This window comes from Falco naumanni, chromosome Z, assembly GCF_017639655.2.
Source record: "Falco naumanni isolate bFalNau1 chromosome Z, bFalNau1.pat, whole genome shotgun sequence".
Lineage (NCBI taxonomy): Eukaryota > Metazoa > Chordata > Aves > Falconiformes > Falconidae > Falco > Falco naumanni.
The window spans coordinates 75,733,570-75,756,614 of NC_054080.1; the positions used below are offsets into that span (position 1 = coordinate 75,733,570).

The 23,045-nt window shown below is 51.1% G+C and overlaps 1 protein-coding gene across 2 annotated transcripts in view; it reads right to left on the bottom strand.

The window, feature by feature from the left end:
* The window catches only part of CNTFR (ciliary neurotrophic factor receptor), a 210,133-nt gene that overhangs the window by 56,475 nt on the left and 130,613 nt on the right, over nt 1-23,045 (bottom strand). For both annotated transcript variants that reach the window (XM_040580789.1, XM_040580788.1), the window contains exon 4: nt 3,899-4,129. In XM_040580789.1, coding sequence (XP_040436723.1) covers nt 3,899-4,129 — 231 coding nt within the window. The remainder of the gene's footprint in view (nt 1-3,898; nt 4,130-23,045) is intronic.

Here is a 23,045-nt window from a genome sequence, read left to right on the forward strand (position 1 = left end):
GGAGATAAACACAGAGCATCCTGGTTGCTCTCCTGTCCTTCACCTCACGCTCAGCTGCCTGAAAAAAGGAGGCAGAGCAACACATAGCTGCTTGAAGTCCCCTGGAGGAGGCTGCCCTGAAGAAGCACCACCTTCCCCCAGCCAGCTTGTGCTCGGGATGGTTCACACCCTCCAGACAGGTGATCTGGCACCCTTGGGGATAAGAAGCGTGTAGGCTCTTTCTCCTCTCTAAGGTGGGCTTGCCGTCTATCAGTCACCCCATCCCACTGCCTGTGTGCCCATGTCCCCATCTCTGCAGGAGACAAGACAGCCTGGCTACCCCCAGCCTCTATGGGGTGCTGCTGGGCTCTTGGCCACATCCCCCATGATGTGGACCTGGGTGTCAAACCCCACCCCAAGGACCAGTTGAGCTACTTGCGTCCCTCCTGCCTTTCTCCTAAAGCACATCGATGATACACCTTCATGCGCTTTGTACCTTTTGCACCATTATATAGCACCCTGGCCCCTCCAGTGTGAAATCCCCACCCTAGAAATCCCCGGGTCCCCCCACAGCCAACAGCACATCACACTGGAGCTCCCTGGTCCTTGCGGGCCAAAGCCATTATGGGAAACACCACTGAGAGTGGTCCGAAGGCTGATGCCAAAGCTCCCCCATCCCTCCCAGCAGCTCCCCTTTCAGCACAATCTGATCCCCTTTAGCCATTTCCTAAGCCATGTTCCAACTCTTGTACTAATCCACATTTTCTCTGGTTTAACTCATAATTTCCCATGTGGCATCATAGCAAATACTTAACTGAAGTCAAGACAGATTACATCGACCACATTTCTGGGCTTAGGAAATCAGTTCCTTCATCAAAGAGAGCTATCAGGTTAATATGGTGTGATATACCTCTGGCATGTCCCCCTTGTATTTGTCTCCCATTTTCCATTTGTCTTCACATCTTTAATTGCTCTGCTTCCAACACACCCCGCAGCCCTGCCATGCTCTGGGGTCAGGCTGTCTGATTGGGATTTTTCCTTCTCTCAAGCACAGGAGACATTGCCTCTCCCCACAGCGCTGAATACCACCACTGACCTCTCAGCCACTAATGAGCCTGGCTAATGAACAGGAGATGTCCTCACCCGGGGATGAGATGCTTCCCAGGCCTTCAATGCATCATTGTCTTTGAAGATGCCTCTATGGTGGAGGACCGTTCCCAGGTTTTATCCTCCCTCCTCTCCCCCAGCCTGCGCTGCCCTCACTCTCAGCACTGCCGCTCAGACTTGGCGGGGTTCATTTAGTGTCAGGTTCTGCCGAGCTTACCTTTAATCTCTCATGAAACCTGGCTGCAGAGCCAGCTCCACTCTTCTCCCCTTGTCTGCTCTGTATTTATATGGCTAACACCCCTTTTCATTTCCTCTGCAAGGTCTCGCTCAGCTTGTCTCCTGGCAGGTCTCCCTTTATCCCTGGGCTTGCTGACCTCCACCATGGAGCTCGCTTTGCTAACTGACATCCTTTCCTGGTCCTCACCGCATCTCCGCTCCCTCCCACATCCTTCCTGCGGTGGTGTCTGCCCAGGAGTGTCCCTGCCTCACCTCGGGGGCACTCTCCAGATACTGTTGTTTATTTAACGAGATCCCCAGCACTTTTCCACACAGCCCCCGGCCCTTCTCTACCGCTGCCATCATCTTTCTTGTTGCCCCAGTAAGAGGGGAAAATACAGGCACAGGCCTGTTTTCACTTAACTTCCCATACAATTGAAATGAAATGACTCCAAGACCTCTCAAATCCCAGGTTTGGGCTCCCAGTGTGCTCAACTGCAGCAGAGGTGCTACCACAGGGCCATGCTGCACACCTCCTGAAGGCTGCCCATCTCCATCTCCATCACCAACTCCATCTCTCTCTCTGTCATCATGCCCATGCCCATCTCCATCTCCATGCCCATGTCCATCTCCATCCCCACCTCCATCCCCTCCTGAGGTGCTCCCAAACCTGTGCCCCTGCAGCAGCCTACACACCTCCAGGGAATCAATCATGCCTTGCAGAAATAGGAAAGTTGCAGGCAGAGTGCAGGCAGGGGCTGCGGGTGGCAGTGCTGGGAAAAGAAACCTCACAGAAAACACTGAATTAAAATCCAGGCAATTAAATTAATTACCACTAGAAGTGTCTCACCTGATTAGTTCCTTGCATACTTAATTGTGTTAACAACTCCGGGTGTTCAGTTGTTTATTTGTTGCTCTCTCCCCTGAGGCTGGTGGCCCTTGCCGTGTCCAACCGGGCTCCTCAGCTGCCCACTGCTCAGGGTGACTTGGAGCCTCCCACAAATGGGAACACACGGTAATAGGAAACAGCAGGATTTGGGCTCTAACACTACGCAATTCCCACGGGTCCCTGAGCGGATTGACAGGGATTACTATTAGCGAGGTGCTTAGCAGATGGAAGAGCCATTGCAAAGTCACAGTGGTGCCACAGCTGCAGAGGAGGTGCTTGAAGGCTGCAGCCCCCTCCCCAGTTCCCTCATTTCCTCCAGACCTGGGCTGCAGCCTCCTGTGCACTGGCACGGCCTGGGATCTCTCCCCAGGTGGGACCTGGCGAGCACGTGCCGAAGCAGAGGAACTTGCAGAGCCTCCTCCTGCTGTGCCTTTGCTGCACCCAGTTCCTGCCTTCGCTGCTTCCGAACCACCCGTGGACACCTCCTCGCCCCAACAGCATGGTTGAGAGGCCCCTGAATCATCTACCACTGACTTTTTGTCTGCCACGCTCCCAGCTCCAACACCTATCTGCTACCATACTCCCTGCCCTACATTGACTGTTCCCCCCCCTCGCCTGCTTCTCATGTTGCCTTTCAGCTTCAGCCAGCACCCCTTCCCCTTGGCCCATGTGCCAGGATTCCTCCCAGAAGACCCTAAACCATGAGTCTGACACTATGTGGCATCCCTGAAACTTGGATTTCTTCAGCCTGACCTACAGGCGCAGTAAGCCTCTCGTGCCTGACTAGCAGGGCCTCCTGTGACCCTCTGGCCCTGGACCATGGTCGAGGTTGGAAACACCACCCTGGCTCTGATGCAAGGTGTGAAAGGTGAGACAAAGAGCAGAGAAAGGCTCTGCCATGTCCTCCCAGCCTGGGAATGTACAGACATCTATACAATGCATCCCCAGCTGGTGGGCTCCCAGCTGGTGCCTCGCAGCATCCTTCGCTGCAGTTACCATCCCACAGCCAGCTATGCTGGCTGGTGCTCCCAGGCACACACTGCTGGTGGCTGCAAACACCATACTGCAAAAGACACAGTTGATATCAGCTGTACAAACACAGCAGCCCACCAAACAACACAGCTGCTATCAGCTCTCAGCATCATGTGAAATGTAGCACAGCTCTTATCGGCTGCACCGAGACCCCCGTGAATCAGTGCATCTCATGCTTAAGATATGCAAAATGCTGGGAAACATGCAGCTGTCCTCCAACATGCCTGGGTACAGAGGCTCCTGCAAACATACAGCAACTGCCACCACCTTTTGCCTCCTCCTCTGAAGCAACCATGTTGCAGTAACCCCAGCCAGGACTTCCCCTTCCCAGCTGTAATCCCCTCTGACACCCCAGCCCCAGCTCTTTCCAATTGCAGAGATGGTGGTCATAGCACTGGGCTGGATGCAGAAGCAATATCCCTTCCTGAATTGTTCCTGGGGTATCATTCAATCTACTGGCTTTGACGCAAAGTCTGGGGCAGGAAGGGCTGATTCCAGCACCCTGCTGCTGGGATTAGTACACCACAGGGAGCTTATACGGCAGGATGCGGCAGGCAACTGTATATATGGAAAGTACCGGGGTTGACGTGACAGGAGGGGGCTGAGGGAGTGTGTCAATATGGGAGCAGAGAGTGTGGCTCTGTCCTGCTCAATGTCACATGCTGGGGTACTCACTTCCCACCCTCAGGGAGGTCTGGTATTTGAGGTGCCAGGAGGAGCCCTCGTAGCAGGAGTACTGGCCGCTCTGCGTCAGGTCAACATTCTTCAGGATCAGGTAGGACCCGTTCAGGTGGGACTCATCGATATCAGTGCCATTGGCCGTCCAGGTCACAGCTGCATCCCAGTCCATGGAGCCACACTTCATGGTCACGTCTGCGCCTACCCGCTCATACTGGATGTGGCTGTCTGTGGGGAGGAAAAGAAGAAAAACAGGTGAGCTTGGAGCCCCGTGGGCATAGCTGCCTTGCAAATGGGATCTTCTCATCACATCTAGAAAGCAAGAGAAGGACTACGGCATGGACTGACACTGCTGATGGCCAGGGAAGCCCAAGTTCTCCTCCTGGCCCTGACAATGATTTATTTTAACCTTGAACTAGAACAGATCAGCTGTCAAAGACCAAGGGATCAGGACTCATCGACCACCTCCATCTCACAGGATGCTTTTCTCTGACATTTACCTTGGAGGAGACATGTCAGGGCTGCATGTACAGCTCACCAGCCAAATGACCCACAGCACGGCCAGACTCTCGCACCAGCAAGTCATTGCCAATCCTGCATCTACATGATTTGTTGCAGGATGCAAACCAAACACACACATCAGAAACTCCTAGCGGAGAGACGACAGAACCCCAGGACCTGTCACCAGCAAACTCAAGTTATTTACTAGCGGAGGTGGGAAGCAGGCAGCTGTCCCTGCAACTCCCTGCCCAGGAAATCAGGTGGGAGGATTGCAACCTAACCATGCTGTGTGCTTTGGAAAGGAGCAGCTGCTTGGTTCATGCTATGCTGTTTGTCTCCCTGCCTGGCTTTTCTTTTCTCTCTAAAATAACATGATGCCTTGCTGAGCCGTTTGATTTAGCATCTTACGAGTGGGGTTATACAGCTCATTGGGCACCAGCTGCTTAATTGAATTTTCTCAGGTTTCTGGACAGGAGCTTGAGCTGACATTCATTAATGATCCTTAGCAACTTGAGTCTTTCCTGTGTTGGCTACACTGGTAGTGCCGAGCTGCACGTGGCAAGGATAAAAAATGGTGCCCATGTGCGCAGGACACAGGGTGAAGCAGGACAGGTGGATGAGCAGGGGATAAGGTTCCTTCAAGGCTTCGCTAAGCCTTTGTGCTTAGACAAGGGTGGTTCAGTTCTAAAATACTCCTGTGTTTCAAAAACACGTTTGACAAGGTGCCTCCCAAGGAAACCAAGCAGCCCTGATACATGAGGAGAGTCCTTGCAAGGATTTATAGCAGCTAAAGATCAGGAGACCAAAGGTGAGAACAAGCTGTCAGATGTGGCAGCAGAAGACGTCACTGGTAAAGTTCAACAGAGATCAGAGCTGGATCAGAGCTGCCCAACACCCTCATAACTCACAGGTAAAAGGGGGTTGAGGCAGTGAGAGAAGACAGCATGCTGCTGAGGCTGTCAGCGCGGCCAAATTACAGCTGGGCACAAAAGTGCTGCAGGAGGACATCACGGTACAGACCCACCAGGCACTAACACTGTGCTGATAAAGGCAGAGGGATGTACGCAAGGAAAATGAAGCCCTGCTTCCCCTGTGCACTCACGGCTCCAAATGAGCTGCAGCCTCCATGGAAACATGTCTTGGAGTCATTGCGCTCACTTCACTGAAAACATCAGCTCAGTGGTGACCAAAAATGCAAACCCAACAGTAGGAATTATTCAGAAAGGAATTGAGAATAAATGGAAAGCACTGTGCCCTGAAAGCTGTGCACAAATCTGTCCCCGTGCCATTAGGAGTACAGTTCAGCTGAAAACAGAGCAGGGAAAGGAAACCGGGATAGCAAAGGCTGGAAACAGCCCTTGCATAAGGATGTCTTACAGACTCAATCCCTTCCTCCGTAAAAGGAGACAACTAAGTGGAGATGTGACAGACACCTAAGCAATGATGAGTGACATGGAAAGGATGAATACAGAAGGACTGCTACCTTTTTCTTCTAATAAAATAAGGGGTACCAAATGAAAAAAAGCAAAAGAAAGTGCTTTTTCACACAAAGTGTGATTAATTACTAAAACCCATGTCCACCAGATGCTGTGGATGTCAACATCTGGGGGAAAAATTGTGATTAAATGGATCCATAACAGAAGATAGCTCCCAGGGTGGTAAAACACTGAGCTGCCCAGTGAGCCCAGGGAGGCTGGAGGCAGCTGATGGTGGGGAGGAACAGGAGAAGCACCCACGTGTTTGTCCTGCTCTCTTCTTCCCCTCCAGACGTCACCTCCTGGGCCCTGCTGATAGATGGGACCACATGGGCATGACCCAGCCATTCCTTGTATGAAAGCCCACAGCCTGAGCCCATTGCCAATAAGTGAGACCTAGGGCAAAGCTGGCTCTGGAGGAGTCCCTGGCAGGTCTGAGTCCTCCTGCAGACAGTCTGTCAGGACACCTGATTCTGGCAGGTAAACAGCACCTTTGGGGATGCTATGCTTGCTGGGAAAGGGGGTGCTAAGAACAGACAGGGAAAAATTGGGTTGTAGCAAGTAAGATATTAGTGAGATGCCTCAGGATCATCTCAGACACTAACCAAGGGTGGGGACCTTTGAGAAACTGGGCTGATCAGAGAAGTGTGCTTCAAGTGTCTTAAAAAAGCTTAGAGCATATACCAACAGGCAGAAAGAGGGAAAACCATCTAAGCTGAGGCACCTGTGTGAGGAGGGGTAGCTGGAATGGGTCCAGATGAACAGACAGATAGGCAGAAGTATGGCAGAAGATGGATGGGTGGATGGATGAGTAAATGCATGTGATCACTGGACAGCCGACAACATAGGCACAGATGGGATGGAGGGAAGTGTATGAAGATGAAATGATGGATGACTATGCAAGCGGATGGATGGATGGATGGATGGATGGATGGATGGATGGATGGGGATGCAGAGATGTGTATATGGAGGTATAAGCATATAAGCAGCTGGCTGTCTGGCTGAATATATGGGTGGAGGAATGGGTGGACAGATGGGTGCATGGATGGGTGGAGGGAGGGACCAATGAATGGCAGTGGTGTTGTGTGGATGGCTGGCTGTCAGAATGGCCTTGGAGATGGATGGATGGATGGACAGATGACTAGGCAGACAAGTGGATGGATAGATATAAATAACGGAGCTAAAACAAGAATCCCATCATCTTACTCAGGTTCTCCCCTAATTTCTTCTATTGCATAAGGTAAAGACATTTTCTCTTCCCCTTTCTTGCTGGCTCACAAAAAGCCATTGGCTCTCTGCTTGGCAGAGACACTGCACCACCCACCAGCCTTGCCTGGAGAAAGGTTCAGTGCAGCAATGGACCCACAGACCTGCCTGCCTGGTGCCTGACCACAGGGAAGGTTTGAAAGCAGGGGAATACTCTGCGGTGCCCGTCTCTGCTTCTCAGAACTGTAGCTGAGAGCCTGTCTGTAGCTGGTGGCAGCAGGACTAAGCTGGGAAGGGGAAAAGGCACCTTGAGTTATTTCCTATTTGTCCTTAAACACAGTGCAAACACGTTGGCACTCATCCAGAAGAGCTGAGGGAGCCATTCCTGGAAGACAGGTCTTTGAAAGCAATCCTCCTTTCCAAGTCAATGATTCAAGGCCCCTGACAAAGGAAAAACCGAAAGCAAGCTTCAGAGGAGGCATTCCTCCCAGCCAGGTTTGCTGAGGCTCTTACCAGAGCCAAGCCAGGTCCCCATGTCCCTCCTGCACCGTGCCAGGCACAGGACTCCCATCCATCCACACTGCTGTGCTAACGCATGGCATCCCCTGGGGGAAGGGGCACCATGGGGACAGCCCATGCGCTGCAGGGCCAGCCCCGCTGCATGAACATTGACTGGTGGCATGGATAGAACAAGGGCCAACAGCCAGGGGCTGCAGCTCAGGAGGTTTGAGCTAGACATGAAGGAAAATTTATTCTCCAGAAGGGTGACGCAGTGCTGGGACATGTACCCACAGAGAGGAGGGATCTCCATCCTTGGAGGTTGCCAGTGCTCTGTTGACAAAGCCATGGTTGATCTGATCTACTATTGACGATAGTTCTTTTCTGACTGGGACACTGGACTAGACACCTCCAAAGATCCCTTCCTACAGGCGCTGCTGTGATCATTGGCTAGAAGTGATACTTCAAGATGCTGCCCTGCCCTTACAACACTCTGCCTCTTCAAAGTATACTGCTTCTTGTGTCAGGTGACAGTACAAGGGTGAAGAAAACATGATGGAGAGGTTGCAATGCACCCATACCAGCAACATGCCCCTGAACATCCAGCCCCACCAAGGGCCACATCCTCTACCACAGCACAGCATGCCATCCAGGCACAGCCTGGTATATGGTATTTTGTATATGGTGTAAAGATCCAGAGCTGGAGAGGAGCCATGGTGATGCTTAATGAGGGTAGAAATTACAGTCTTGCAAAGCTGCAGTGGAGGCAAGATGGCAGCCACCCATGGGACAGACACACACAGAGCTCCCAGTGGTGGACCTGGGGCTGCTTGGTGAAACAATCTGCTTTGCTGTCCTCCTAGTGATGATGATGAGTGACAACTTGATGGTGCGGTCTGTGCAACTGCAACACAATGGGGACCAACAGGACAGCGGTCCAGCCGGGAGACACAGAGGGAAGATGAGACAAAGTGGCTGAGATGCCGGGCCCACAGAAACATGTTTGATGCTTCCCAAACTCATCCTGCTCAGCTGGAGGTCCTCGATGGGGACATCATCCTCGTTTTATTTCTTCATGAATCTTGATCTGCATTGAGATTGCAAGGCCAGCAACACAGGAAAATTGTGCTGACCCCAGGGCTGCCCTGGCAGATGCCAAGCTGGGACGGAGCAAAACTCCTCTTGGGACCCTCCATCTCCACTGGCTGCTCTCCCTCTTCTGCTGAGGCTCCTACCCTGCCGGCATGGGCAGCTGCCAGGGCAAGTGTGCTGCTGGACACTGCCCTATGCAGTATGCACGGAGCTGCGCCATGGATGTGGCCCTGGGGCTCCGTGGCCAGATGCCCCAGGTGTCTTCTGAACGGCAAGCAGGGGAAGTGGAGAAGACAGTTTGCATCCCCATCACTGGCGCTCACTGCAGCCCCTCAGCGGGGCTCTTTGTGACAAGGCCTGTTGCAAGCCAAACTCCAGCACACGCACATGGGGGACAAAACAGTTCTTGCTGTCACAGCTGTCACTGGGCCAACTGTTCCCTTCAGAGCCCCCTCCCCAAATGCACTGTGAGGCTGTGGCTGGCCTAAGCAGAGAGCAAGCAAAAGGAAAGTGCTGCAGCACGTGGGGGGATGGACACAAGCACTCTTCTCTGCAGGATGCACAGCCTCTGGTTCTGCCCCTCTCTTGCAGATGGGGAAATGTAAGCAGCAAGAAAGGCTGTGTCCCCGCTTCCCCCAACAGGACTTGGAGCACTTTTGCAGTGGGATGGAGAATTACGCACGTGCCTTCAGACAAAGTCCTGCACATCACCCCATTAGCCTTTGTACTTCCCTCCCACAGCTAAGCAACTAGCCACAAATAATTATCCCAGTGTCTAATTAGCTCTGTGTGTATGTATTCATAAATTATACATTTAAATTTTACACAGCACCAACGCTATGCCTAGAGCTTTCCAAGATAAACTGGCAAGGTCTTGCACCCTGCAACTTCCTGTGGTAAATGAGATGAATAAGCCCACAGGAGATGAGGTGGGGAGCCCCAGAAGGTTGAGAGGGCAAGGGGAAAGAGAGGTGGCCTGACTCTCTCGCCTCTGGAGTGGGGACATTCCTGGGCTCCTCCAGCTGCTGGATAGAGCAGTGGCACAACCCTGTGGCTTCTCTTACTGCGGCACCCACGCTCACCAGCCTGAGCAGCACCAACCGTGTCCAAGGGATGCCAGCACCTCTGCTCCCACCTGCAGCTTCACAGCCCTGAGGGCTGCCCTTCTTGAGATGAAACAGCCTCCCCACACCAGCTTCCTGAAGCACACCCCATCCTTGATATCCCCTGCTGCCACTCGGTCTCTGCACAGCCGTTGTTGTGAGCAGAAACGTTCCCTTCAAGAAGGAGGAATTTCATGCTTAAGGAGGCAGTTCTTCCACAAGTGATTTAAAACTAGATACATCTTTGTAAGGAAGCAGGCATAATTAAGTGTCATTGATGTAGCCAAAGATATGGACTGTTCCAAGTTAATTTTGTCCATTAATGAAGAACTGCAGCAAGCAGAGCCCGTGTTTGTTTGCTCTACTTTGGTAAATCCCTGGAGTCAGCAGCTTTGCTCTCTTGACAAGAAAAAATAATTAGCAAGAAAGTTTAATTAAGAGATAACAGATGGGTGCTAAAGGACTTGTACTCAATCACACCACAATAGCCTGGAAGCAGACCTCAGTTTACTTCAGGGGTGTTGTAAAGGAGGCACTTCGCCTCTCTGACATGCTTGGCTTGGAGCAAGCTCCAGGGCAGGAAAGCCTCTTCTCTCAGCCTGGATGTGACCACAAAATGTCCTTCCGTGAGGTCTGGCAAAGCTTTGCTGCCCCTGAAGAAGCTCTCCTCCAGCTTTGCAGCAGCTTTACCTCCCACCACTGGTCTGCAGTTGAGTGCACCTCCCTCTGCAGCTACACCCCAAACCCAGCTAGCACTGTCCATTGCGGGGTGAAAAGGGCCTTCACGGTCCTTCTAGCCATTCAGCCGCAAGGGCTGATGCTTCTTCCATGGAATTTAATGCAATATCTACTGTGGCTTTCTGAGGATGAAGGGACACTTTTGCAATCAAATATGCCATTGTCACAAATAATAACCCATGCCACAGGCTCCCCCCTGGACTCAATGGTCCAGCAGTGTGGAGGTGTGATGCCTGCTCTGCTACCAGCTTCACATGCCGTCTCCAGGACCAAGCCCCAGGTGGCACAGTTGGGGTGGTGGCACAGTCAGGATGGTGACACTTGCATGGCTCATGCACAGGGGCCAACAAGGCTACGCAGTGGCAGGGCATAAGCACCCTCCTGGGGAGAAAATGCAGTGCTAAACCCAGTGGGAAACCACATAACAGACACCCACTGCTGGAAGCAGAAGCAACACAAACTTACAGCAGAAGCGAGGGCCAAGTCCTTGCTGCAGCACTGGCTCAGCCCCAAGGGATGCGGCAGCTCCCCGTGCCTTGTGGGCTGCGGTCCCATGCTGAGTCCTGGCTGGGAGGCATGGTAGCAGGATGCAGGAAGCTGCCTTAGCAGACAAGTAACTTCAATGTCATTTTTCTGCTTGTATCACATCATCAGACTGGCTGAACCAACGGCTTTGGCCCCGTCAGAGCGGGATCTCACTGGGGCAGAGCAGACCCTCCCTGTGCCAGGACAGGACCGCTAAGTCTATGTCTCGTACTGGTCTTGGTGCATTTTCAGTAGCTCCGCGTTGGGACAAAGCCTCTCTTGCAGCTCTTTAGAGCTGCCAAATCACATCAGCCCTGAGCATCATGCTGGCAGTGCTCCTCGCTGCAAGCCAGAAAGGCTCCGTGTCAGAGGCAGCCTTGTTTGCCTGCATGCCATCACACCCAGCTCCGGCTGGGAGTAGTGGGGGCTGTACAGCAGCGTGCTGCCCCCGCACCAAGTTGTCCCTGGCTGCAGGGGACAGGCAGACCTGGGAACAGCAACTAAGTGCATTCTGCCTTGGTGACAGTCTCTCCAGCCACAAAGCTGCTCTTTCCCCTGGCTTCACAGTAGGACTGAGCTCTGCCAGACAGTGCTAACATTGGTGTGTACCCATGTGCAATGGTTGCATACCTCTAGCACCGATCATCTTGTATTGCTATAGGCAGGACCAGGAGAAAAAATCACCTCTGTTGCTACTTCTGCTTTTCTGTCTCAGCTGCTCTTCAGCAGAGAGCTCTGGATGCTGTTGGGCTGGTGATCTTGGTGTTTTGTTTTGTTGTTTTTTTTCCTCAGGTGACTTTGCTCTTGCATCCCATGAGGGGACTTGAGCTCATGTGATGATCTCTTTTCCTGTAGGAGGTCTTGGTAAGACCTTCACTTAGATGTCCTAGCTCTTCTGCTCTAAAAATGTCTGTGTCCTGGGACTCCAAGTGCTCTCACTGCTGGGACAGGCTGAGCTCTGACACCATGTTTATCCTAAGGCAAAGGGAAGGCTGGATGGGACCTTGCCCACTTGGCTTCCTTGCAAAGTCAACTTGGGTTGACTTGTCCTGAGGAACAGCAGTTTTCTGGTGGAGCAGCATCTCCTCCAATACCCTGCATCTATATCATGTCTGCCCCAGCATGTGGGGTGGTGTGATATGGAAGGGAAGGTGTTGGCGGACCAGAGGAAGATGAATGGCTCAAATGGGAATCAGCACACGGCAGAAAAATCCCACCAATATCCTCCAAGACAGGCTCGCTTGAGCCTTTGCCCTTCGCTGCCGGGTGACTGATGTTAGCACCACAGATGAATTAAAGGCTTGTTTTCTGGTCCTGCTTTTTCATGCAGACAGGACAAATAACTCCAGGCCACAAAAGAGTGCTTAGATCAGGCTTTTCAATGCTGTTTAAGGGGAAATCAATACGATTCGGAATTAGGTGCCCAAATCACAGCCATAAACACAAGAAAAGCTCATTGTGGTCCAGCAACAGTGTGCAAAGACGCCTGTATTTACTGAGCTTTGGGGAGGGGGAAGAGCCAGATAGAGATGTCAGGGCGCCTCGCACCCCTCTGACTGCAATCTGCCTTTTAAGCCTGGCACATGACATACACTTCCCCATCACCGTTTGCCGATGCCCACGTGCCCGCCCTCAAATAACAGCCTTCCTCCACGCAAACACACCGGGGGCAACCGCTATTTGTTCACATAATAACCTGGCTCCTGCTTCACCCCACTCAGGGCTGCGGATTAGCATCAGGCATTGTGCAATATTTTTTTTATTAGCACAGAATTATGGAAGTCAGAGGCGTAAAAGACCTGTTGGGTCCCACTCAGTCCATCCTCCTTCTGCCAAGACAGTATTGGTCCCTGCAGCATATTTACTATTTCTCCGGTCTAATTTTACATACTGTACAATCTGTGCAGTGCCAAGTTACGATCCCTGTGTGAGGAGCAGAGCTCTCAATTTCCAGGCTCTTGGGTGTGTAAAATCACAACCGCGATGTTAAATTAACTTTTTTTTCCTTGCATTTAATCATTTAACAGCTCTAAAATTCAGCCCCTCAGGCTCTTTCTGTCTGTCTGTTGGCTTGGGTTTTGCCTGCTGTAGGCCAGTGGCTTGTCGCTTACTGATGTAACGCTCACACCCCTGGGTGGATCGGCAGCAGCTGGGCTTGAAGCTGGGACCGCTGCAACTTAAAACAGACAAATTCCTGCAGCACGAGGATGGAGAAACTCCTCTGCTTTCTTAACCACAGGTACAGCAGGTTCGTCCTTCTCCTTATGGCCCAGCTCCAGCAAGGAGGAGGTACAGGGCACACTGCACACAGGGCCAGGACTCAAAGGCATCACCTAGGCTAGACTTGGAAATCAAAGCAGGAGTGCAACCTGCAGCACCGAGACACAGGGGGACAGGGCAGCACCAAAGTATTCCCAGTGGTGTCCTGTGCCCAGGAACCCCCAACAGAAACACCAATACTTCTTCCCTCCATCCCATTATCCACTGGACGTAACACCCCAGGATTCATTTCCTCCCAAGACAGGGACTTCTTTCTCCTACAGGTGGCTACAGGATAGCAGAGGAACTGAGCTGCTGCTAGTGCAGCAACGCGAACAGAAGGTGGGAAGAGTACATGCTGATAAAATGGGAAACATTTTCCATTTTCCCCAAGTTTTTGTTTTTAGGGTTTTTTTGGGTTTTTTTTGGACTCAGTCACCATCACTCACTTCTCCAAGTGACATTGGCATTTCTGGAGCCTAGTGATGATTTCAAAGCAATATTAATAACAAGGCACCCATTCACTCTGCCCATCAGGGGCTGCATTAGCAATTAAGCCAAGGTCTCGGGATCTGCCTTGGTAATAATGAGATACTTCTTTTGCATTTCATGCCTTACACTCCTCAAGCTCCTCAAGCAAAGCCAAGCCTGGAAACAATCACCAGCACATGCTGAGTTGTGGCACAGCTGTGGAACCACAGACCAACAGTCACACATAGCATCTGCTGGGTGCAAGCACCTCTGGGGTGGAAGATGGCAACATATCAGACCCATGGCACACTGGAAAGAGTGTTATTCCCACCAGAGATATCAAGACAAACCCCTGAGTGTAGCTAAAAGAGCATTGCAGACCACAACAAGACCCCAGAACGGAGCTCCTGAATCTTGAATGGAGCTTGGAAGCAAGGTCCAGGCATGGGCTGAATGAGGCTGGGTTTCTGGTTATGGACTAGGAGGTGTTTCTGAGCCATGGCTGACACAACTGCAGGACCACGGTCCCCAAATGGTTTCCAGGCTCTTCAGGGTGCTCAGCACATTTGAAAGCCCCATAAATCCACAGGCTACCTGAGTATTTGGAACTTATTCTACAGTCAGAGAGCTACAGAGGGTGGCACAAACTTTTGAGGCTGTCTCTGGATGGGTCGGAGAGACAGGGTCTTCTGTGTGCTACGTGGACGATCGCTGCAGCAAGATGTATGTCTCAGAGACAGCAGAAGACTGAAAGCACACAATGTTTTGGGGCATACAGAGGCTTTGTGTGCCTTCTTCTGCAGATGTGCACATATCCCTGCAAAGCACGGTGCAGAAGCTCACACGAGATCATACCACCTCTGAAAAGAAAGCCTTAAGATGAGGATGATAAGCTGGGAGCTTTCAGCTGGGTTTCCCATACCTGGTAGCAGCACAGAGAGCTTTCAGAGGAGGGTGCATGCAACTCCTTGGAGGTTTGGAGGTTCATGAACTAAGCTGGCTCCTGCCTGGTCCTGCTCCCTTGTTGGTGCCCTGAGCACTGGTGTCCAGCACCCTCTCTAAAACCTCTGAAGAAAATGCTCTTCGTTAAGCAGCTGAGCATTTCCAAGTGGCCCCCACTGACTGGTGGCAGAGGACCCTGGGTTCACCACGCAGAGCCCAAGACAACCATGCCGTAATTTCTATTCCATGGTGGCTGCCTCTCCATTTCTGGCAACACTTCACCCTCCACAGAGCCTTTCCTGCTCGTCCACCCACCGCTATTCCCTCTCTGTACCACTTCTATTGCCATTCCTGTCTAAGCTTTTAAAAGCAGAGAGCAGCGCTGCTGTTGGGCTCAGCCTGCCTTTGAAGAGCACGGCCTAACCTCCAATTACTGATGTTGCTGTTTCAGAGAGCCCTCGAGTTCATGGGGGTTTTTTCTTCCCTGTGTTGAGGATGACGAGCAAATGTTAGTTCAGGAGCAGACATTCATTCACCAGGATTTCAACTAATTGCCCATTATTTCCTAAATTTCGACACTTAAAAGCTTTGAGTGTCCTACTGCAAAACAACAGCTAAAAGGCCAGTTACATTCATTGACTGAAACACAAATAAATGTGCCCAGCTTTCTGGAGAGCTTTTGGGCTTGAAGCAGAGAAAGATTTTAGGTAAGCATATTTTCTGAAAGTAAGATTATACGGGAGCTCACCAAATCTAGAGCTCAGGTTATCTGAAGGCACTACTGAATTACAACTATTATTAGCACAAGAGATACTTGAATTCTGGAATTTCTTTAAAACGTTTTGAATTCAGGTTCTTAAGCATTTAAAGGACTTGAGAAAATATCTTTGGCTCCAAGTCAGCAAAGCACTTAGGCAAGCCCTTCACTTTCAGCATGTGTTTAAGTACCTTGCTGACTCGGAGCTTTTAACCCCAAAGAAAAGAAAGCAAAGAGGAAAGAAAAAGCCAAAGGAAAAAGTTCTGATGTGCGTGGAAATCTCCAGACAAGCCAAAATAATACGGGAATCTCTTCCGGAAAGTAAGAAAACAAGAAATAACAGCGACTTGCTTTAAAATTAAGCACTAGAGGAAGCTTTCTGGAGGGGGGAGAAAAGACTCCCAGAACAAACAGAGTATGTCAGTGTAGCCTAATGCCAGTTTCACTCTCCTGCCTCTTCAGCATGCTGAAATTATTTATTGCTGAAAAAAACCCACCCAAAACTAAACCCAAAACCTGCTTCCCTCTCCCACTCCTAGACTAAGTGTGATGGCAGAGAGAAAAATCTTGGCTCTGGCAGCGAAAAAAACATCTCTGAGATGAGTCATCTGTGACAGGCTGTCTCCATCAGGAGGGAGGAAGAGGAGAAGGGATGAGGGAGTGAAAGGTAGTAAGGAGGATGAGGAAATTACAGGCAGGAGCCTGCAAACAGCCACACATGCTGCCTGCAGGAGGGGGAATACCAGGAAGTCCATAAGGAGAGAAAATCAGTGCAAATCCGTGTGCACACACATGGAAAGCAGCTACAGGCAGCAAGTGGCTCTTCCCCTACCTCCAGCTTGGGGCCATGCATAGCAAACAAACTGAAGCAGAGCAAAAGGAGGATGCTCTGCAGCTCACCCAGGGAGAGTGGCTGCTGGCCCTTAGGAGATGGCAACAGGGAGAGCAGCCGCCTGCGTGGGGATGGGAGAGAGGAGATGCCCTGGCTTTTGGGTGCTGGTAGCTCCCCACACTTCTGGGACAGCCAGGGCAAGCTTAGGATGCCGTAAAGTTGAAAATTCTGCTCTGGCTCCAACAGGGCAAAACTCCAAACTTCCAAAACCTAACCATTAAAGTGAAAAAGAAAAAAAGAAAAAAGCAAAGTTTTTCCTTTAGAAGGAAACCAAAGGGTTTCACATCCTTTAGGTTTTTTTTCAGAACTGCTCTACTGTGTTGTACAAAAGGCTTTGCAACCCTTTATTTTTTTAGGGAGAAGGGGGTGGCAATTCAAAGTGAAGAATCTATTTCTGAAAATTACTACAAAGACAAACTACTATTTCTGAAAAATACTACAAAGATAAACTACAGCCCCCCCCAGCCCCAACTTCTTCCCTTCCCCCCCCCCCCCCCCCCCGAGAAATATGATTTTGTAAAACATTCAGATGTTGATGTGACTTAATTTTCCAAAGGAAAATGGCTCACCTGAGGATCTTCCCCATCAGCTCTGCTCAGGACAGACTGGCAGCAAGCACTTCGCTTCCCAACGGAGATGCCCCTCACGGGAAGTAGAGGGTTCTGGTGCAGGGGATGGAGGTGGCTCTTCCCCAGCACTCACACTGCCAAACTGCCTGCAGCCCCCCAGGGATGCGCACCCTGTCACCCACTGCTCTCTGTCAGCATCCAGCAAGTTGCAGATCTTGCCTTAATGAGCTGACAACTCAAACAGATGAGACAAACAAGGAGAGCACCATTGTCACTCTCTCAGAGATGGAGCTAAAGTCCCCAGAAGAAATTAAATGACTGGCCTAAGGCGTGCAAGTTGTTTACATCAGAGCTAGGCTCTGATTTTCCTCCTGCTTGTGATCCTATGGCATCTCTACATCGACACCAGGGTTTGGTTAGCCTCTCCTGACACTGCTGAAATACAAACACCCAAAGCACAGAATTTTTTTTGAGCTGGTGTTTTATTACCCATTCTGAAGTCCTGTATACCTCTTGGGGTGCCAGCACTGGGATGCTGCTGTGGTGGCTTACAGGGCTATGAGGTGGCTGCTGCGGTGTATACCAGTGACTCCCCCTGAAGCAGCAAAGCAAAAAGTCTTCCATAAATACCAGTTACACTAAAAAACTCTTCAGGGCTAAGCAAGTTAAGAAAAATGGTCCAAACTCACTGGAGGAAGGAAAACACAATTAGATCACCTAACAGCTTGTATCCACTAATCCCTCGTGCCACCAGACTGGACTCTAATATCTCTGCCAGCTGACACCCACCTCCCATGCTTCTTCTAAAGCCCACCAGAGCCTGGGGCTCCAAGCACACAGTCACAGCACAGCTAGGACCCTCTGGCAATGGGCTGTGCAATGACAGGCTTGGGAGCTGCTGGCCCCGGCCATGGCATGAATTAAAGATACTCAACACTTGCAGGAGTGTTCCGTATTCACCAGGCTTGGAGACACGTTTGTAACATCATGCAACATGTTATAAGAATTGTGATGCATTCTTGGTGGTTCTTGCTATGTGGTCTTCGCTCTGGAGCTGTGATTTAGGGTACGATGAAGAATGTAATGGAATTAGATCGGACTAACTAAATCTTAAAATTTTCCTCCTGGGTTTATATTCCAAAGTACTACTCATAGATCAGCAGGAGGATGCCTGGGGCCATCTCTCTGGAGCTGTGAAGAATGGAGCTGCAAAAACGTGGAGAAAAATGCATCACAGATACAAAAGCCCATGGACTCACATTGCTCTGTGGAAAAGACTTGCCCAGATTATGGAGTGAGATTGGCAATTGCATGTGGGGGGAAGTTTCACTAACACAGAGGAAGGCCGACGACTAGGTATCTTGCTCAGATAGGCTCACACCTCCACTCCCAAGTGGCTGATCCAACCCCAACCTCCTCCAAATTTCTTGGGGGTCAAGGCACATGCCAATTCCTAAATAGCACTACTTGGTTGCCCCAGGGGTTGCAGGGCTGCTGCTGCACTTGGACGGGGGAGCTGGCAGCAAAGGGAGAGCATGGAGGTCTAGGTCCCACACTTCGATGGCTGAATCTCCTGGTGGGTTGATGCACCCCATGCTGGCCCTGATGTGCCATGCAGGAGACACAAGCAGCATCTTCACTACAGCTAAGTCGAGCTGAAACAATGCCAAAAACCTGAAAAAAATTAAAAGTTGGGGGGGACCCCTCAACCCTGCATAAATGTATAAACAAATGTTTCTTCTAAAATGACAGCTTCTGAAGTCCCATGTCATTACTATTCCCCCAGGGTTTTCCTTTCTGTCTCCCATGCTGCTAAAGCAGCAGCTACGTAACTTTTGAAGAGCACCAACTGGCAGCGTGAAAATGGCTGCAGTGATTATATTGCAACACTTCACTGCTTCCCTGAGCTGCAGCTCCCTCCTCCACTGTTGGAAGTGAAGTACAATCAATGCTAATTAATTAAGGGCCAGAACCTGCCAACCATGGTCACACCAAGTTCAGTGTTGTTTCTTGAATATTCAGGGCTCGCTCTCCATAAAAGCTAGGACCAGCCTCCAGCAGCTTGGGTTAAAACCAATAGAAATTCTCTTTGCAAACCAGGAGGGACAGACAGACATGCACTGTCTCAGGGATGAGAGCTGGAGAAGTCACCTGCGCAGGGGCAGACCCAGTGCACCACGGCTGTAAATCAGCAAAGAGCCACTGCCACGACGGGAAGGTCAGTAAGGCATCCCTAAAGGCTCTCTGCCAACAGGAGCCACTGAGCTGGCACAGCTATTACACCTGACCAAGGCCAAGAGCAGGATGCTTGTGATGGGTCCAGCAAGAAAGCACAAGCATCCTCCAGGACCATGGAGAAGCAACACACTTTCTCTTAGCACTCAAAGGGCTGTGCCCTGCAATGCTGGGAGAGGGCGAGGCAAGGGCTGGGGGTTACTGGGCAAAGCTGGGGAGGCTCCTCTAGGGCAAAGGAGGCAGAGAAGAGTCTAGTAAAGGGAATGGATTTCCAGGTGGAGCACTAGTGGGAAAAGTGCTGCAGTTCACTAGCAAGTGAGCCTGTGGCCATTGGGAGTGGCCACGGTTCCCTCTGCTGCCAAGGGGCTTGTGCAATGCTGTAAGGGCTAGGAGGCACCAGTGGGGACCCAAGCTCCTGAGCTGCCCTTCCCCTAGGCCGTGCAGCAGCAATCCTCACCCAGATGAAGATGGGGACAAACACAAGGTCCTGTGCTTCCCACCACAAAGGTAAACTAATTTTCAAGTCTGTTGAGCACAAGAACTTGGATATGACCACCAGCCAGGCACCTTGCTGCATCCCAGGTAATGCTGTAGCATTGATGTATCCCCTCCCAAAAGCAGGAGTCTTGCAGGGTTCAGCATCCCCTTCCCACCCCTGAGCAACATCACTGGATTTTCATGCTTTACCCCAAGCCTCTCCAGTTGTCCTGGCAGCTGTCACAGGTTGTGGCAGATCTCCACGCTCCCAGTTATGGCCAGACATGTCGGCCTTCCATGGGAAATTGCAGGGAGAGGAGTAGACAGACAGACGTTAGCTTCTGGATTTAATGCACTCTCACTCCCATGTGCCTCAGTTTCTCACTTGTACAGCATGCTGTCAGCTGGAGCAACCACACTGCAGTGCAGGCAAGCTGCAGATGCATCAGAGCCCAACCTACCAGGACTTGTGGCCTGGCTGGAGTCAAGAGGCTCTCTATGACTCATCCTACAAAGTCTTAAGTTCACAGCTATGGCTGGAGACTCCCCTCAGGAGTGCTCCAGGCTCACCTTACTGCCCCCCTGGGAGCAGGTTTGCACATAAACAATGCAGATGATGAGCAGATGATGAGCAGAGCTTGTCTGCCTGATTGGGGAAGATCTGCACTTGGACAGATACATGGACATCAGGCTACCAGGAGAAGCCCCCAGCAGCAGACCCCTGTGTCTGTGGTCTGCATGATACAGGTTTGCACCAGCTGCTGCTGTTGTGAGCCTGCCTTCCTGCTGCTCACAACAGGACGGGACCCTGATCCCCCTCTGTGGCTCTGTTACCTATGTGGGGGATGCTCAGCAACTTCCTTGGCTGTATTTCAGTTTGGATGCTGGAGGCAGCAGGTGTGGCCCCTGACGGGCAGCACAGGGTGGCAGAGTACAGAGGGGACCTCTCTCCAGAGAGCAGAAGCGCACTTTGGCATTGCCAAGCATGCGCTCCACACCAGCCCTCCATCAGGAGAATTGTGCTATCCAGCATCACGCCCAATGCCTGGACATCAGAAACAGATGCACACACATGCACACCTCATTACACCTTAGCAAATTCAGCATGAATCAAGCAAGACATGCTACACGCTGCAGCTCTGCTTTAGCTTGTACATCCCAGTCAGCTCCTCGGTGTGATAGTGCCAGCGCTCTTCTGCCTACAAAGCACACAGTTCTTGGCTGGCAGAAATCCTCCAGGTTTCCAGCCTTGCAGGTCAATGTTTTTCAGCATTGGCTCTGCAGACCTCTGGCTGCTTTGCAACACTTCTGAACAGGTAAGTAAGAAGAGCCTGGCTAATGGCAGACAGCTTAAATCTGCTAACACAGATCTGCACTGGGGGAAACACTTCAGGCTTTGCAGCTAAAAAATCTTGGAAGTTCAAACGTATTGAACCTGGGATGAATGGCAGTGCACGGCTCTGCCAGCCATGTGCACCCTGTGGTGAGGGTCTGCGCCATCCACAGGGAATTTTGCACTGGGACATGGATGAGTCAAGCCAGGGACTCACCTTGCACACAGGTGCAGGCTGTGCAAGGAGAAGGTTTTAGCTACTTCCCCTTGTCTTCCGAGTGGAGAGGAAGGCAGTTCTATCCCCACACTGTGAATCAAGTACACGAATTCCACCACCACCACCACCAGCCTCCCCAGTACAGCTGTAAGCAAGAGAAGGCAGTGCAATGAGGCTCCAGACCCCTCAGCTTCAATTAGCGCCTGGTGGCAGCTAAACCTAAACACAATCTTTCCCAGCAATGAGATCAATGGTCCATATGCTGGACTAATACTGCTGTACCCCCGCGCCCCCCCGCCCCCCTCCATCACCATCAACTGCTTTGCAGTTTCACTTCACTCCTCCACCTGACTGGCCTTCCTGGAGCATGCATTACAAGGTGATACACATTGCTTTTCCCCTCTGCAACAAGCTTGCCACAGCCCCCCCTCAATCTTTCTTCTCCCTTTTTCTTCTAATGCACCACAATCATATCGGCTTCTTTGCATGGATCCACTCCATTTAGTGCTGCCCAAGACAGCTTATTCTCAAAGATGCTCTTTTCATCCACAGGGCAGATTGCACATCTTGCAAGTTGTTCTTCTGTTCATTATTTTGCACTCCGGCATCTCCCACCCAGAACAGGAATCTGGGTATTACGTACTCCCCTTTGCACAGAATCACAGTGTCTGCCCATAGAAATTAAACCACCCAAAGACTTTGATAATAAGGGTTTGTGTATGTTGCGTCCCAGCATCTGCTCTCCTGAGCATGCTTCAGTCTTTCTTTGCTCTGTTCCTGCCCTAGCAAAATCCTCTCCCCAGGAAACAGAGATGATGATGTCTGCACTCAGTGTCTTGCTGTGACTGTGCTCCCATTATCCAGGGTTTTGCTTGTTCACAGACATGTCACAGGTGACCTGAAGACAGCAGCGAGTGAGTCACTCTGTGCCCAACACTACTGATGGACGCACAGGACCTGAGCATCTCAGCCCCAGCCCTGCCTGCCCTTTTGGTCCCCGAGGTCTGCCACACACAGCTCTTCTGACACACCCCGGGGATGATTTGTAGCACCCTCTGCTAAGGTTATGGGCTCCTGCAAGCAGTGCCCAGAGCTGCAGCACTTTGCTCTTTCAGCCTGACTGGAGATTGGCTTTGCAGTCCCAGGGCAGCCTATAATCCAGGACTTCAGACACTGGGAACCCTTCAAAGCAGATAAATAATGAGTGGCACCACCAGTCCAAGTTCAGTTGGACATGTGTCTGAACAGGCTGGTGGAGAACCAGGCTGCTTTGGAAATTGAGATGGCTCTCTCCCTGGGATGGCCATGTGTGACTTCCAAGTTGAGACCTTTCTGAGCTGTTGGAGGCTAACTGAAGCCAAACCGCTGAAGCACTGAAGGTTTCCACTCCAACTGTCACTGTTTTATGAGAACTTCCATTCCTGGAAGACTTTGAGAATGCAAACACAGGCTTAAGAAAACAAACAAGTGTAACCCATGGGCAAGGACTGCTTCCTCGCTCAGCAAAAGGAACTCAGTGCTAGGACAGGATACAGCCCTTCTTCAGCAGCCAGAACCCATGTGAAGAGCAGAACCCACAGCTGCTCCCATGTGCTGGGCTATGCCTCAGCTCACTGGGTCTGAAAACCTGTGCAAATGAGATTTTGGCTTCCACCAGCATTTGGGGGTCCCAGTTGCTATGGCAATGCCTTGATTTACAAGCAACTGTCAGCAGAGGAAGCATTGCTTCTGCTCCACACAGCAGGATGATGCCATCCCAAGAAGGAAATTACTTTTTTACAAACCCTTCCTCTCAGCCAACCCCCAATGAACAGGAGTTGTCCAGCAGTGGGTTTCAGCAAGGATTTGCTGACA